General features: G+C 41.1%; 1 protein-coding gene across 7 annotated transcripts in view; it reads right to left on the reverse strand.

Moving 5' to 3' along the window:
• Positions 1 to 7698: 7698 nt before the first annotated feature.
• caska (calcium/calmodulin-dependent serine protein kinase a) overlaps positions 7699 to 15261 on the reverse strand; it is a 132125-nt gene continuing 124562 nt past the window's right edge. For all 7 annotated transcript variants that reach the window (XM_084083950.1, XM_084083948.1, XM_084083946.1 and 4 more), the window contains 5 exons: positions 13008 to 13088; positions 11711 to 11791; positions 10953 to 11155; positions 10705 to 10788; positions 7699 to 9683 (listed from right to left, as the gene is read on the reverse strand). In XM_084083950.1, coding sequence (XP_083940076.1) covers positions 9507 to 9683; positions 10705 to 10788; positions 10953 to 11155; positions 11711 to 11791; positions 13008 to 13088 — 626 coding nt within the window. In that variant the 3' untranslated portion in view covers positions 7699 to 9506. The remainder of the gene's footprint in view (positions 9684 to 10704; positions 10789 to 10952; positions 11156 to 11710; positions 11792 to 13007; positions 13089 to 15261) is intronic.

Genomic DNA, 15261 nt, shown 5'->3' on the forward strand with positions numbered 1-15261 from the left:
CAAAACGAAGTATGGAGCTCAGCCTATAATTGATCATTGATTTGATATGCTGCATGCAATGAGTGCAAAGTGGTATTTTCTTAAACTTAATTCAGCTAATCAAAGAGGATCTATGGTCATAATACAGCACTGTTTGAGGAACTATAGTTGAAAACTTTTTTATGTCCAGTCCAAAGTGAGAACAGAACAATGTAGCCTACTTGATTTAACACCAAAAATGCTATAGTTTTGATCATCTGAAACTAATAAGGAATTTATAAATGACAAAAAAGGGTATGAATTTGTATGACATTACGAAACATCCCTCTGTTTGCTTTCAATGGAAGTGTAAATCTGGGTTCAGACTCAGTCAGAGTAAACGTTTTCTAACAGATGGTTTTAAACAACCTAAATCTCAGTTGTCATAATGAACCCTTTCCCTGATCATTAGAGGGTGTATCTAGATTCAGTCATTCTGTCAGGGGTAGAGGTGTTTGCTGTAGATTTTCAGCTTTTGACCCGTCACCTCTTGCTTTAACTTTAAATATAACGTCAAAATCCTAATTAATGTGAAAGGCCTAGTGGTGCAAGTGAAAAGCATAGGCTTCGCAAGCGGATGGTTGTGGGTTTGAATCTTGGTCAGGGAAGATCTCAATTTTCGGTCTTTTTAAGGCGAGAAGCATGGATGTAGCCCGCCTCCCTCCTCACGCCCTCTTTTAGCTCCGGTAGGAGAGGGAGGAGCATGGAGAGAGCCCACCTCCTGGGGGAGGAGCTTAAGAATCCGGGAGGATAGGGAGGAGCATGGAAGGAACCCACCCCCAGGGGGAGGAGCTTAAGAAATTTACATATTATGCAAAGCTTTTTTTTTTTTTTTTTTTTGCGATTTTATGAGCTGTTTTTTCACAGTAATTTGATTGAGGTATTTTTTGTTTTTTAGTGTTTTTTTTTTTATTGTTTTGTGTTTTTTTTCCATCACCAGTTCGTATTGACCACAGTTTCATTTTAGTTATTTTACCCTTTCAGTTTTTATTTAGTTGTTTGAGTTGTTTTGAGTGAGCTTTGAACCAGGAACCCTGGGTTTATAAACCACGTATTTATCTTTTAAGCCACGCTGGCATGGAAGCTACAATTGGGAACGTCATACTTAGCTCGCCATAGGCCTATAGAATTTAGAAGGACAGTGAAAATGTTCTTCAGGAGCTTTGAACCCCAAACCTTCTGCTTTCAGACCCTGTACTTATCTCTTGAGCCACACAGGTATGGACAATGTGAATGAACACGTAATAGTTAAACCACCTTTTACAATTTAGATCGACAGTGAAAATGTGCTTCAGGAGCTTTGAACCCCAAACCTTCTGCTTTCAGACCCTGTACTTATCTCTTGAGCCACACAGGTATGGACAATGTGAATGAACACGTAATAGTTAAACCACCTTTTACAATTTAGATGGACAGTGAAAATGTGCTTCAGGAGCTTTGAACCCCAAACCTTCTGCTTTCAGACCCTGTACTTATCTCTTGAGCCACACAGGTATGGACAATGTGAATGAACACGTAATAGTTGCATTGTGTCACTACCGAAACGGAAAAAAAATTACTAAGTCCAGAGCTCGATGAATGTTAGGGACCAAAAAAAAGTCACTACCAATCAACTTTAAATTGCCTGAAACGTACTCCTAACAGGTTTTTGGGGGAACATTTTTTTTTCCGTTTCGGTAGTGACACCATTGTGTCACTACCGAAACGGAAAAAAAATTACTAAGTCCAGAGCTCGATGAATGTTAGGGACCAAAAAAAAAGTCACTACCAATCAACTTTAAATTGCCTGAAACGTACTCCTAACAGGTTTTTGGGGGAACATTTTGTTTTCTTCGTTTCGGTAGTGTCACTACCGAAACGGAAAAAAAATTACTAAGTCCAGAGCTCGATGAATGTTAGGGACCAAAAAAAAAGTCACTACCAATCAACTTTAAATTGCCTGAAACGTACTCCTAACAGGTTTTTGGGGGAACAATTTTTTTTTCGTTTCGGTAGTGACACCATTGTGTCACTACCGAAACGAGAAAAAAATTAATAAGTCCAGAGCTCGATGAATGTTAGGGACCCAAAAAAAAGTCACTACAAAGTACTACCAATCAACTTTAAATTGCCTGAAACGTACTCCTAACAGGTTTTTGGGGGAACGATTTTGGCCTCCACACTTAGTGATTTTTTCGGATTTAACTTCGTTTCGGTAGTGTCACTAGTAATTTTTTTTTCGTTTCGAAACGAAGTTAAATCCGAAAAAATCACTAAGTGTGGAGGCCAAAATTGTTCCCCCAAAAACCTGTTAGGAGTACGTTTCAGGCAATTTAAAGTTGATTGGTAGTACTTGGTAGTGACTTTTTGTTTGGTCCCTAACATTCATCGAGCTCTGGACTTGGTAAATTTACCATTTTTTCACCATTGTGTCACTACCGAAACGAAAGTTGGTCACTACCGAAACGAAAGTTAAATCCGAAAAAAATCACTAAGTGTGGAGGCCAAAATCGTCCCCCCAAAAACCTGTTAGGAGTACGTTTCAGGCAATTTAGAGTTGATTGGTAGTTCTTTGTAGTGACTTTTTGTTGGGGTCCCTAACATTCATCGAGCTCTGGACTTAGTAAATTTACCATTTTTTCACCATTGTGTCACTACCGAAACGAAAGTTGGTCACTACCGAAACGAAAGTTAAATCCGAAAAAATCACTAAGTGTGGAGGCCAAAATCGTCCCCCAAAAACCTGTTAGGAGTACGTTTCAGGCAATTTAGAGTTGATTGGTAGTACTTTGTAGTGACTTTTTTTGGGGTCCCTAACATTCATCGAGCTCTGGACTTCAGCAGATTTTAAGGTTCAAAGCTCCTAAAAAACATTTTCACTGTCCATCCTAATTCTAAAAGGTGGATTAAGTATTACGTCCTCCGATGCATTTTCCATGCTAGCGTAGCTCAAGAGATAATTCCAGGGTTTATAAACGTAAAATTTAGGATTCAAAGCTCTCTAAGAACATTTTCATTGTCCATCTAAATTCCAAAAGTATTATGTTCTCAGTTGCATCTTTCATGCCACCACGGCTCAAGAGTGAACTCTTTTGTAAACCGAAGGTTTAAGGTTCCAAACTCCTGAAGCACATTTTCACTGTCCATCTAAATTGTAAAAGGTGGTTTAACTATTACGTGTTCATTCACATTGTCCATACCTGTGTGGCTCAAGAGATAAGTACAGGGTCTGAAAGCAGAAGGTTTGGGGTTCAAAGCTCCTGAAGCACATTTTCACTGTCCATCTAAATTGTAAAAGGTGGTTTAACTATTACGTGTTCATTCACATTGTCCATACCTGTGTGGCTCAAGAGATTAGTACAGGGTCTGAAAGTAGAAGGTTTGGGGTTCAAAGCTCCTGAAGAACATTTTCACTGTCCTTCTAAATTCTATAGGCCTATGGCGAGCTAAGTATGACGTTCCCAATTGTAGCTTCCATGCCAGCGTGGCTTAAAAGATAAATACGTGGTTTATAAACCCAGGGTTCCTGGTTCAAAGCTCACTCAAAACAACTCAAACAACTCAAACAACTAAATAAAAACTGAAAGGGTAAAACAACTAAAATGAAACTGTGGTCAATACGAACTGGTGATGGAAGAAAAACACAAAACAATACAAAAAAAAACACTAAAAAACAAAAAATACCTCAATCAAATTACTGTGAAAAAACAGCTCATAAAATCGCAAAACAATAAAAAAAAAAGCTTTGCATAATATGTAAATTTCTTAAGCTCCTCCCCCTGGGGGTGGGTTCCTTCCATACTCCTCCCTATCCTCCCGGATTCTTAAGCTCCTCCCCCTGGAGGTGGGCTCTCTCCATGCTCCTCCCTCTCCTACCGGAGCTAAAAGAGGGCGTGAGGAGGGAGGCGGGCTACATCCATGCTTCTCGCCTTAAAAAGACCGAAAATTGAGATCTTCCCTGACCAAGATTCAAACCCACAACCATCCGCTTGCGAAGCCTATGCTTTTCACTTGCACCACTAGGCCTTTCACATTAATTAGGATTTTGACGTTATATTTAAAGTTAAAGCAAGAGGTGACGGGTCAAAAGCTGAAAATCTACAGCAAACACCTCTACCCCTGACAGAATGACTGAATCTAGATACACCCTCTAATGATCAGGGAAAGGGTTCATTATGACAACTGAGATTTAGGTTGTTTAAAACCATCTGTTAGAAAACGTTTACTCTGACTGAGTCTGAACCCAGATTTACACTTCCATTGAAAGCAAACAGAGGGATGTTTCGTAATGTCATACAAATTCATACCCTTTTTTGTCATTTATAAATTCCTTATTAGTTTCAGATGATCAAAACTATAGCATTTTTGGTGTTAAATCAAGTAGGCTACATTGTTCTGTTCTCACTTTGGACTGGACATAAAAAAGTTTTCAACTATAGTTCCTCAAACAGTGCTGTATTATGACCATAGATCCTCTTTGATTAGCTGAATTAAGTTTAAGAAAATACCACTTTGCACTCATTGCATGCAGCATATCAAATCAATGATCAATTATAGGCTGAGCTCCATACTTCATTTTGAGGTATTCTAGTGACTCAGGAATAACAAATTACGTAAATTGAATCCAACCACTTAAATGTAATGTATTTATTGCAACCACCAACCAAGAGTGTTACAAACGGCTGAGTTTGTAACAAAATGAGGAAACTCACACAAACGTTTAAATTATTTTATTAAAACTAACTTAACCCCATATGGGTAACCGGTGTCCCTTAGGGCTCAATACTAGTGTATTTTCTGTTTTGTGTTATTGTGGGGAAAGCTTTGGCTGAAAATAGCCGATCGACAAGCTCACAATGTGTCGCAGTGAGCTTGTCGATCAGCTATTTTCTGCTAAAGCTTTCACCACAATACGGATACTGGGGTGGTTAACAGTGCTTAAAGGGCAAGACCACTTTGGTAGACGTTTGGGTTGTGTGGTTACCTTGCCATGAGATGCATCTCCAAAGGTGGGCAAGAAATCTAAAATAATTGCTCCATTGATAATTAAAAATATTCTCCTCATTGAATTACATTGTATGCTGAAACAGCTCTCAAAGTCACTCTTTCAGCACATAAACGAACACAAATAAAGTTGATTCAGACAATATAGAACATCACCAAACCCAGCACCGTTTGTTTTTTAAATAAAAATGCTTTCCTGTTGATTTTGCTATTTTTATTAAAAAGAAACCCGGACTGGATCCGCGGATCTGGATCTTCAAATAGTAAAATCAGCAGGAAGTAAAAAAAACAAACAGTACTGGGTTTGGTGATGTTCCATATTGACTGAATCAGCTTTGTTTGTTCGTTTATGTGCTAAAAGCATGACTTTGAGAGCCGTTTTACCGTACAATGCAAGTCAATGAGGAGCATATTTCAATTCTATTCAATGGAGCAATTATTTTAGATTTCTTGTTCACCTTTGGAGTTACATCATGGCAAGGTAACTACACAACCCAAACCTACCAAAGTGGTATAGTCCTTTAATAACCAAAATCCAAAAGGCTGGAGTGCTCCCAGTGAGCTTCATGGTGAGAGACAAGACCAAGGTGTAGTCCAGCCACCTGCTTTATAGAGGACAATCCAGGTGGGCCGGATCTCCACTGATGACACACTCCGCCCTCCAATCATTCTGAAACACATGACATCTCGCCTGCCCTAAATGTAATTCCTGGGAACGCCACTGTTCCATGAGCTGCTGCAGTGCTGCTGTTCAGCCACAGAGAAGAACGCTGCTCTGGTTTTGGGCTCCATGATTGGTCAAGTTCAAGCCAGGATTCTGCTATCGACTTTCATGTTTTTTTTTATAGGAATACGTGAAGCCTGGCTTTAACATCCTGGCTCGACACAGCCTGGCTTGACAAGGTCTAGCTCAACAAAGTCGCTCCTTTTCACTTCAGCCTGGCTTGGCGTTCATGGAACGGAATAAACTTTTTTTTTGGATTTTACTTAAATCCAGGCTTATTTAATTCTCCTTTTGTGTAATAGGATATTGGATAGGGGGCACTGGCCAAAAAAACGGTAACACTATGTAGAGAAAAAGGAGGGGACCAAGATCCTTCCCAGTGGGCACAGACGTTGATATGTCGTCACCACACAGAGATGGGCAGTATTTTAAATACATGTATTCTAAACACGTATTTCACGATCCAACCAATATACCCATATGTGGGAATTCCAATATATGGGCATCTGATGATATCAGGGATCTCCATATGTGGGCATAAAAGGGACACCGACAGACGAGTGCAACGGTAGCCTGATTATCAGACTGAAGCTGCGTGGAGCTCACTCAGAGAGTGGGCGGGGTCTATGGGCTGGAACCAGGCTAGTGCAACGGGGTACTCTGACAGAGCCCCCGACACTATGACTCAGACATATTGGTCGGATCGGCAGTGCGATGTATCGAGCTGTTTACATTTTTTGCCTAATAAAATATTCAATCAAGAGGGTTTAACTTGGGACGCGTAAAAATCCCGCACTCTGCTCTTGCTCAGCAGCATCAGTTTTATTCAAATTGACATTTTGTCAATCAGTCGAAATAAAACTGATGCTCCTGAGCAAGAGTAGAGTGTGGGATTTTTGTTCATAAAATATTCTTTTCATGATTGCTTGATTTATCAGTGTCCAACACACTTGCATCTGAACAAAGTGGATGTGCGAATATTTTCTTTGCAAAGTCATATCTAGAAAGAAAATAGCATATCTTCAGTTGCACAGTGTTGGCAGAGGAACACACTCTAATCTCGTTGGTTAAGTGCTTATAAATATTGCATCTGGGGCATCGTGGTGGCTAGGGATTAACCACTTAAAACCCAGCATCCGTATTGTGGGGAAAGCTTTAGCTGAAAATAGCAGATCGACAAGCTCACAACGAGTCGACAGTTAAAGATGCACATGCATCTTTAACTCCAGTGTGAAATAGGTGATGATGTATGGATCTGAGACTTGGAGAACAACAAAACACACAACACACAGGCTGAAACATTCATCAACACCTGTCTCAGGAGAATCTTACACATCTGGTGGAGAGACAAAGTAAGCAATGTGAAAAGAACAAGCCAGGATCCCATTGACTTACAAATCCGAAAGAGAAAGTGGAGTTGGATTGGTCACACACTTAAAAAACCTGCAGCAAACATCACCCGACAAGCCCTGAAATGGAACCCCCAAGGGGAAAGGAAACAAGGTCGCCCCAGTAACAGCAGAAGAAGTGACGAGGCAGAAATGTCCAAGAGTGGGCTCAAGTGGGGAGATCTCCATAGAACCGCTAAAAACGAGTGAAATGGAGAATATTTGTCAACGGCCTATGCACCCGAGGAGCAGAGGCTTCTTCTTTTCTTTATTGTTCCCTGACCCCCGTCTTCTTCAATATGCATACACTTCACTACACTCCTACCTACGTCTTTTTTCTCTTTTCAAATTATCACCTTCAAAAAGATTTACAAGCTAACTAGCTTGTGCGCTTGTAGATCGGCTACTTTTGTGTTTGTGGAATATAGATAAAAGCAATTGTTAACAAAAATAAATATTCAATATTTTCTGGTTAAAAGTTGTACAGCATTTACTCTTTGTGAATTATTAAGTGCTGTTAATATGAACACCAATGTGTGTGCAATCTGTGCATGTGTGTGCAGGGAAGAAAGGAGCCTCACCCTGTTTAATGTTCCAACACATAAAAGGAAATATATTTAAAAAATTGTTCATACTTAATAACTTTTTATCATTGCAGAGTCATTTACACAAGGGCAGTCTGTCAGTCTGTCAGATTCATATACACGGTTATTCAGATGCACAAACTGCCTCCTCTTCATTTGCAAAGTTATCACTTTGCAGAATGTAGTGTGTGAGCACACCCCTTTTCCAAACAGATACACAGTTGCAGAATAAAAATCAGAATTTTTACCTTTCATTGATTTAAACAGAATTGAAAACATTAATACTCTCGGACAACACATTTTCTGAAATGGCAAATGAGGAAAAAGGTGGAATCCCTTCTCCCTAATCTTCATCTTTTTTGAATATGACAATTCAGAAATTGAGAAATGTTCTTCTTCTTCTTTTTTTTTTTTACAAACACATCTCACTACATGGTCGATCATTATAAATTGGTGGTTTAGAAATGTCGCCCACAATGCAAGGGATGTGCATAGATGTCAAGACAATGTCCGGGCTGTGGTGCTGCTGTAGTAGTAGTAGTTGTTGGTTAGCTTTCGTGCTTCCCTCAATTGAGTTCAGTCTTCCAAACATTTGGAATGTGTTTTATTTTCTTCTTCCTTCTTTCTTTTGTCTTTTGGAGGTTTTACAGAGGGAGAGGGAGGGGCAACACTGACTGACAGCATGGAAGCTTGCGAATGTTCACATGCATGGTAACCTCATTCAAACCAAACGTTTATGAAATTAGAAGAGACAGTACCTGGTAGAGTGCGTGTGTGTGTGTGTGTGTGTGTGTGTGTGTGTGTGTGTGTGTGTGTGTGTGTGCGTGCGCGCGCATGTATCTACATGTGCATGTGTGTGTGTGTGTGTGTGTGTGTGTGTGTGTGTGTGTGTGTGTGTGTGTGTGTGTGTGTGTGTGTGTGTGTGTGTGTGTGTGTGTGTGTGTGTGTGTGTGTGTGTTTTGTGTGTGCACAGCTGTGGTGACTTTGTTACTGTACCATCAAAAGGGAAAGAAAGATATTAAATTAACGGATAACAAGATAGGCTCATCCAGATAAGACTGCTACCAAAAGGGAAGGAATTAATAAATAATAAGGGCTGGCGAATGGGAGACACTGCAGTGTTTGTGCGCTTTTCTTCAGTCTGGCTAGAGAGAGAGAGAGAGAGAGAGAGTACCCACCAACAGTGTTTTTCTAGGGAGCTACAGATGCTTAAGAACTACGACACCCAACAGGACTACAGTGCGATGTGTGCGTGTGTGTGTGCGGGGGGGGGGGGGGGGGGGGGGGGGAGCGGGTGACACGCAAGGGAGGACACAGTACTGTCTCTTTAAAACAAAACAACTACAAAAATGTCGCCTTGCTAGCTAGCACGAACATGACGATATTCATTGTTTTGTTTCACTTTTGTTTTTATACAACACTACGTCTAGGTAGTCTGTAAGGGCAGAGTGTTGATTGGCCCGCTGCGGGTGTTTGGCGCAGCACCCAGAGGAGATTTCGGCTTGGCTGCTGAAAGTTCTTTGTGCAGTACACTGAGGGGTTTGATTGGCTGTTGAAGGTCAAGTGCAGTGTGGAGAGACAGAGCGAGAGAGAGGTTTCTGATTGGTTGAGGTGCATTTTTTCTCTTCTCCATTTCTCAGAGTAATGACGCTAGTTTTTCTTTTTTTTTTACGCATCTCTGGATGGAGAGAGTAGGACAGGAAATTTAGAGAGGATGGGAGAAAGGGGGGAATTCGAAGGAGGGCTATTTGGAGCTCGAAAACTCAAAGAAGTGGAGGTGAAAGAGGAGTAGGCCTGGGTGTCTGTAGCTCAGTAGACCCAGGAGACGGGCACCCACTGGCCGGTGGTGCAGACCAGATCGATGGCCTCCTCCAGGTGCCTGATGGTCTCATCGATCTCGTTATTGATGATGGTCTGGTCAAAGTAGTGGGCGTAGGTCTTCTGGAGGATCTCAGACTCCTTCTGCAGTCGCTGGAGAGACTCGTCCTGTGCAGAGGAGAAGACAGGAAAAGAAGGTTGGAGGCAGTGGTTTTCAAAGTAGGGGCCACTAGGGGGCGCCAGGGGGTCAATTGGAGAGGAAAATGGAAAAAATATGTAATTGTTACTAGATTTTCTTTAAAAATGTCCAAACATTTAAAAAAATTGTGAAAAAGCTCACAACCCATCGCGATGCAAATGCAATGTGAGGTTATAGATCGGCTATGTTTTATTTTATAACATTTTACAATGCAGCCAGAGGCTATGGCTATTTGGGGGGCCTTGGGACCTTGGGAAACCTGTTGGAGGAACGATAGAGAGCTGGAGGGATAAGAGGGTGGTACATGGCTGAGGGGCTTCAGACTAAAATAGAAACCCTTCCTCAGCCAAAGGAGGTGAATAAGAAACACGACTGGGAAAGCTGAGCAGACAACGCTAATGACTACGACCATGTATTCAATGGATATCAATGGAAATAGAACTTATGTCAGATGAAGACATACGCACGCACGCACACACGCACGCACGCACGCACGCACGCACGGACACACACACACACACAGCAGTGCTAACTGCTTAATTGCATTCAATGGTTATGCCATATCTATTCTGTCTCGTACTTACTGGCAGCTTTCGACACCACCTGGGCATCTGAGAGGGATGCCAAAAAAAACAAACACATGCAGCATGCAAAGTAAACAAGCACAGAGATGGATGAGAGAGGAGAGAGAGAGAGAGAGAGAGAGAGAGAGAGAGAGAGAGAGAGAGAGAGAGAGAGAGAGAGAGAGCAAGCAAGCTCTACTGGCGCACACATGCTGGATGATCATCGCTTAAAGACTTAGAATATTTTAAAATTGTAATATAATAAAGAAAGAGCTTGCAGTACAGTGGAAAGAGATTGTACACAGCATGGGTGACTGCTGATTATTCACAAATTTAAGAACCATCTGCTAAACATAGAGGGCCATGATTTTCTTTGACTTTCCATTGAAAAACGTATTGTGTGTGTATTTGTGGTGTCTATTCATACCTCATTGATGCCTGGTGTGATGGTTGGTGCCGCAATGAACACAACATATGGGGCAAACTCTGCCGTCCGCAAAACCTTCAGGGCCTAATGGAGATCATATTTACAAGGTCAGTGTTTGCAAATGCAACACAGTTGCACACAAATATGCGCACACACGCACGCACGCACACACACGCACACGCACACACACACACACACACACACACACACACACACACACACATAAGCGCACACGCACGCGCACACACCTGAGGTTCTACATCCAGAATGGATATGAGTCCCTGCTCATGGATCTTGCGGATGGTCTCCAGCCGTGTGCCGTACATGGCGTCCTCATGGCTGCCATACTCCAGGTACTCGTTGTTGCTGATGTCCTGCATCATCTGGTCGTGGGACACGAAATAGTAGTTCTTTCCATTCTCCTCATCCTTCTTAGGAGGTCTGGTCGTGTCTGAGAGACATGAGTGGGAGGAACGGTGAGTGATCCGTGTGGAGAAAGAACATCTTGTATTGCAGACATAGTGCATACTTATATACCGTGTGTGTGTGCGTATTTAAAATACCGATACATCTGGGGAAGTTTAAATTAAATGTAGGGGCTAGAACAGCGGAGAAAACCTCAATTAACAATGCCTACCTATGCCCACTGCTTTGGAACCCAGTCCCGATACAGTCCCAACATGAAGCACCAAGTCTTTGCATTGGTTCCGCAACATAGTTATTTTTTAAATCTCCAAGTACTTTCCACCCAGTTTTAGCCCCTACTTTAAAATTATATGTCACAAGATGTATTAGAAGGCGCGGAGATCTACAATTGTCTGGCTACACAAGACACTGACAAATAACTAAATAAATGAATACGTATACATGATTCATCCACTACTCCATATTCATGCATGTATGCATATACACACACACACAACGAGTGATGTTTGTACAGTTTGTGTGCGTTCATACGTGTGACTTCAGGGTGTTTATGTGGGTTTGTGAGTGTAGTATGTCTTACGAGGGATGGGGTAGGCGAATCTGTCAGGGTGTTTGGTGATGAGTGTGTTCTTGATGTGTCTCCTGCCCACTCCATGGGCACCTGAGGAAGTATAGCCAATCAGACAGACAGACAGACAGACAGATACATTTTCTTGATTCTAGTGCTGACAGACAGACAAGACAGTGAGTCCGTAGTGTATTCTCTTGATTCTAGGACCAATCTTCTATGTGTAGCCATTGACACTGTATCCCACAAACAGTGGGGAGGAAGGGCAACCAAAATGCCACATACAGTAGAATAATACAAGAGAATGTAAGAAGTGACGTATATTTGCTAATAATAGCACTACAACAAATAAAGCGAGTAAAGGCCATGAACACGAAAACGGCTTGGAATTAAGCCATTACAGTGCAACATGTTTCAATTGATTCGATTGCTCTTCCTCAGGCAGTATCCCTTTTTGTATTCATAGCCTTTGTTCTAGTGCTATTTGAGAAAATAAATATCACTTGTTAACCTCTTAAAGAGGTATTTCAATTTAGAGCAGTTTTTAAGTTGCTTGATTAAATATTTTGATATTCAGACTCAGAGTTGTACTGTATATTCATTTGACAAAGGCCCCACCCATCCCATGCAAGCCCATTCAACTTCAAACCCCACGTTAGACTCATTTAAAAAACGTCCATTCATCTCTGACAGACATAGTCCTTCTAATGAATGAGGAGACCTTCATGTTATTAGTTATTTCAGTGTACTATTGTACACTATAAGCAGTGTGTGGTGTGGGGGATGTCTACTTTAAGCACCTACATGTGGCCTGAATCCAAACGATTGGACTCTGAGCTGGGTGTGACTGCATACCCTGTTGTCATGCCCACACACACTCACACTCTCAGAGTGCATTTGGAAATATGCACAGAGCACTGGAGTGCTCTCTGGTTGTTTGTAAATTCAGTGCAGTCGGTGCGTGGCCATTCGAAAATTCATTGACCGACCCTACTCTGATGCCGGGTTGACTCCAAAGGGTCCAAACACTGATGAAAACAACAATGGCGGAAGGAGTAGCCTAATTAATTGCTAAATGCCTACTATATGAGGCGAAACACTATTTCCTTACACACCCTCAGTGTGTGGGGATGACTGATTTATCATTTGTCCATCAATTAGATCGATGCAGAACAGGATGTTTTCTCTATTTTGGAAAATGTTTGCAAATGTTTGAAAATGTTCTCCTATAATGACATGCCAAAAATGTTTTAAATTCAAGTGGCTTCCCAGCCTCTTCTCTTGATATTAGTCTTCCACCTGTACTGACCTAATAAGACTAGTGTTTTCCTCTTGAAAGCAGGGAGCTTCACCACCTCCTCGTATGTGACGAGGTCTAGTTGGTCGAACACTGCAGGGAGAGAGAGACCGGAGAGAGAGAGAGAGAGAGAGAGAGAGAGACAGTGAGACAACCTGGGGAGAAAAGACGGCTAAGACAAAGGCACTGTGAGGAAGTTCTACAGATCGCTAAAGACTAATTTATAAGTTGTTGTATGACCGTGTCGCTCATCAAAAATAACTAATTTTCAAGTGACACACTTGATAATAAGTTTTTTTTTGTGAGCCAGAAGGTTGTATGACAAAGTATTACATGGTCTACTACAGGAGTGTCGGACACACTTGGGTGACAATAGGCTGTTGTGGAAGTAGGGTCACATGTAGTCTCGTGTAGCAGAGACGATTGGAGATCTCAGCCTACTGTGACTAATTCTAAATTCAACGTAGGGGCTGAAACCGGATGGAAAGGTTTAGGGAAAAACAAAACAAAACTGCATTACGGAACCAATGCAAAGACTTCATGGCGGTCCCTCATATTGGGACGGTGATATGATTTGTTTTCAAAGCAGTGGCCATGGGTTTGCGACCATTCTCGTTGCTGTTCTAGCCAATATATTAAATGTACATTTCTCCAGACATATCAGTAGGCAGCGATCTCTGATCATCTGGTTACGTAAGACTAGCTCACATGTAGACTTATATAAACTGATGGATGTCAGGTTTATCGTCAAAACTTTGGCCGGGTTCTGTATTATACGGATAGTTGGTAAAGGGCCATGTAGTGTCTGTGACAGAGTGAGATGTGGCATCTCACTGTACAGTTCAGAAGACTTAATTTCATCAACTGAGCTGATATGGGTCACAATAGAGAGTAATCCAACCAAGCAAAGGCTTAAGCGTTCAGTTCATAATTTTTCAGGCACACCTTCCTGTGCAGGAGCCATCAAAAGTATATGATCAAAATAATAATAATTTCATAAGTGGCCACTGTAACAAAACACTTGGATAAATATTTCAAACAAACTTTCAGCATAGAATAAGTATAAATATATATGTGTAAAGTGCATGTTTAATTCATTATCCTATAAAAACATTTTATTTTATTATATTATAAATGTTATGTTGGGGAAAGCTTGGTGGAATCCATTTCTTTTTCCATTCAGAAAGGTGGGAGAGGAGAGAATGAATGCTGGTTGGTGCACATGGAGCGCAGGTGTCAGAATAAGCAAGTTGAGAATAGGTCATGTTAGGGAACAAGAATACTACACTCCCTTCGGCCCTTGGATGTCTGCAGTGCAGTTCACTGCACAATGTGTGTTCAGCCCCCGTAATATGAGCCACAGAATCTGGATGAAGGGGGGCTGACATATGAAATACAATACCCACAAGTCACTGTGTTCTCTTGTGAAACAGTGGACGCTATCATTGATGCTATCTTACTGACCATCTGGCTGTTACTAAAGCATAAACTAAATGTGCATCTGACGTTCTAATGGCTTTACAAAGTGTGTGCTCTGTATTTAGTTAATACATATACTAAATTGAGCACATCAGCAATTGACCATCCACGGTAGTCATTTTACTCTTATGTCATACACAGAGGACACGTTGTGCACATTGTGCGATTATGAGGCAAGACAAAAATGTCTGCCATTTGACTATGGCCAATAACGGTAATATCACAACTGAAGAGCCGCCATTGCTACTGTCGTTTGTAATACTGTCCATTTTGAGCGCACATGACCCAACAAATTAGAATTAGACATTAGGAGGATGACAATACACAAATATTATAAACAAACATACTGCAAAGCCATATGGTTTCAGTTTTCTGTTTTTCTGGGTAAATGGCAACAGAAACAAAACTGAAACTGTGGCAGTGACAGCTGATAAGACTAGAGGGTTTTAACTCATTCACTGCCAGAATTATTCTGGCCGCGTTTGAACACTGCCATATTTTTCATTGAAAAAAAAAAGTACTCAGGAGCCGAGATACAGAATTTTTAAGTTTTAAGTTAACAAGGAAGTGGATGGGAGTCTATATCTTCGAAAAATCATATCTCCTTGGTATTTGGGCCAAAAAAAAAAAAAAAAATCTAAAAAAAAAAAAAAAATTAAAAAAAATATTTTTAATTTTTTTATTTTTTTAAAAAGTCGTTTTAGTCGTTCTTGGCAGGCATGGCTTATGGACAGAAGTCGTTTTAGTCGTTCTAGGCAGTATATGAGTTAAAGAGAATGGAATGATA

Source organism: Gymnoscopelus microlampas (genome assembly GCF_963454915.1).
Source record: "Gymnoscopelus microlampas genome assembly, chromosome: 17".
NCBI classification, from domain to species: Eukaryota; Metazoa; Chordata; class Actinopteri; order Myctophiformes; family Myctophidae; genus Gymnoscopelus; species Gymnoscopelus microlampas.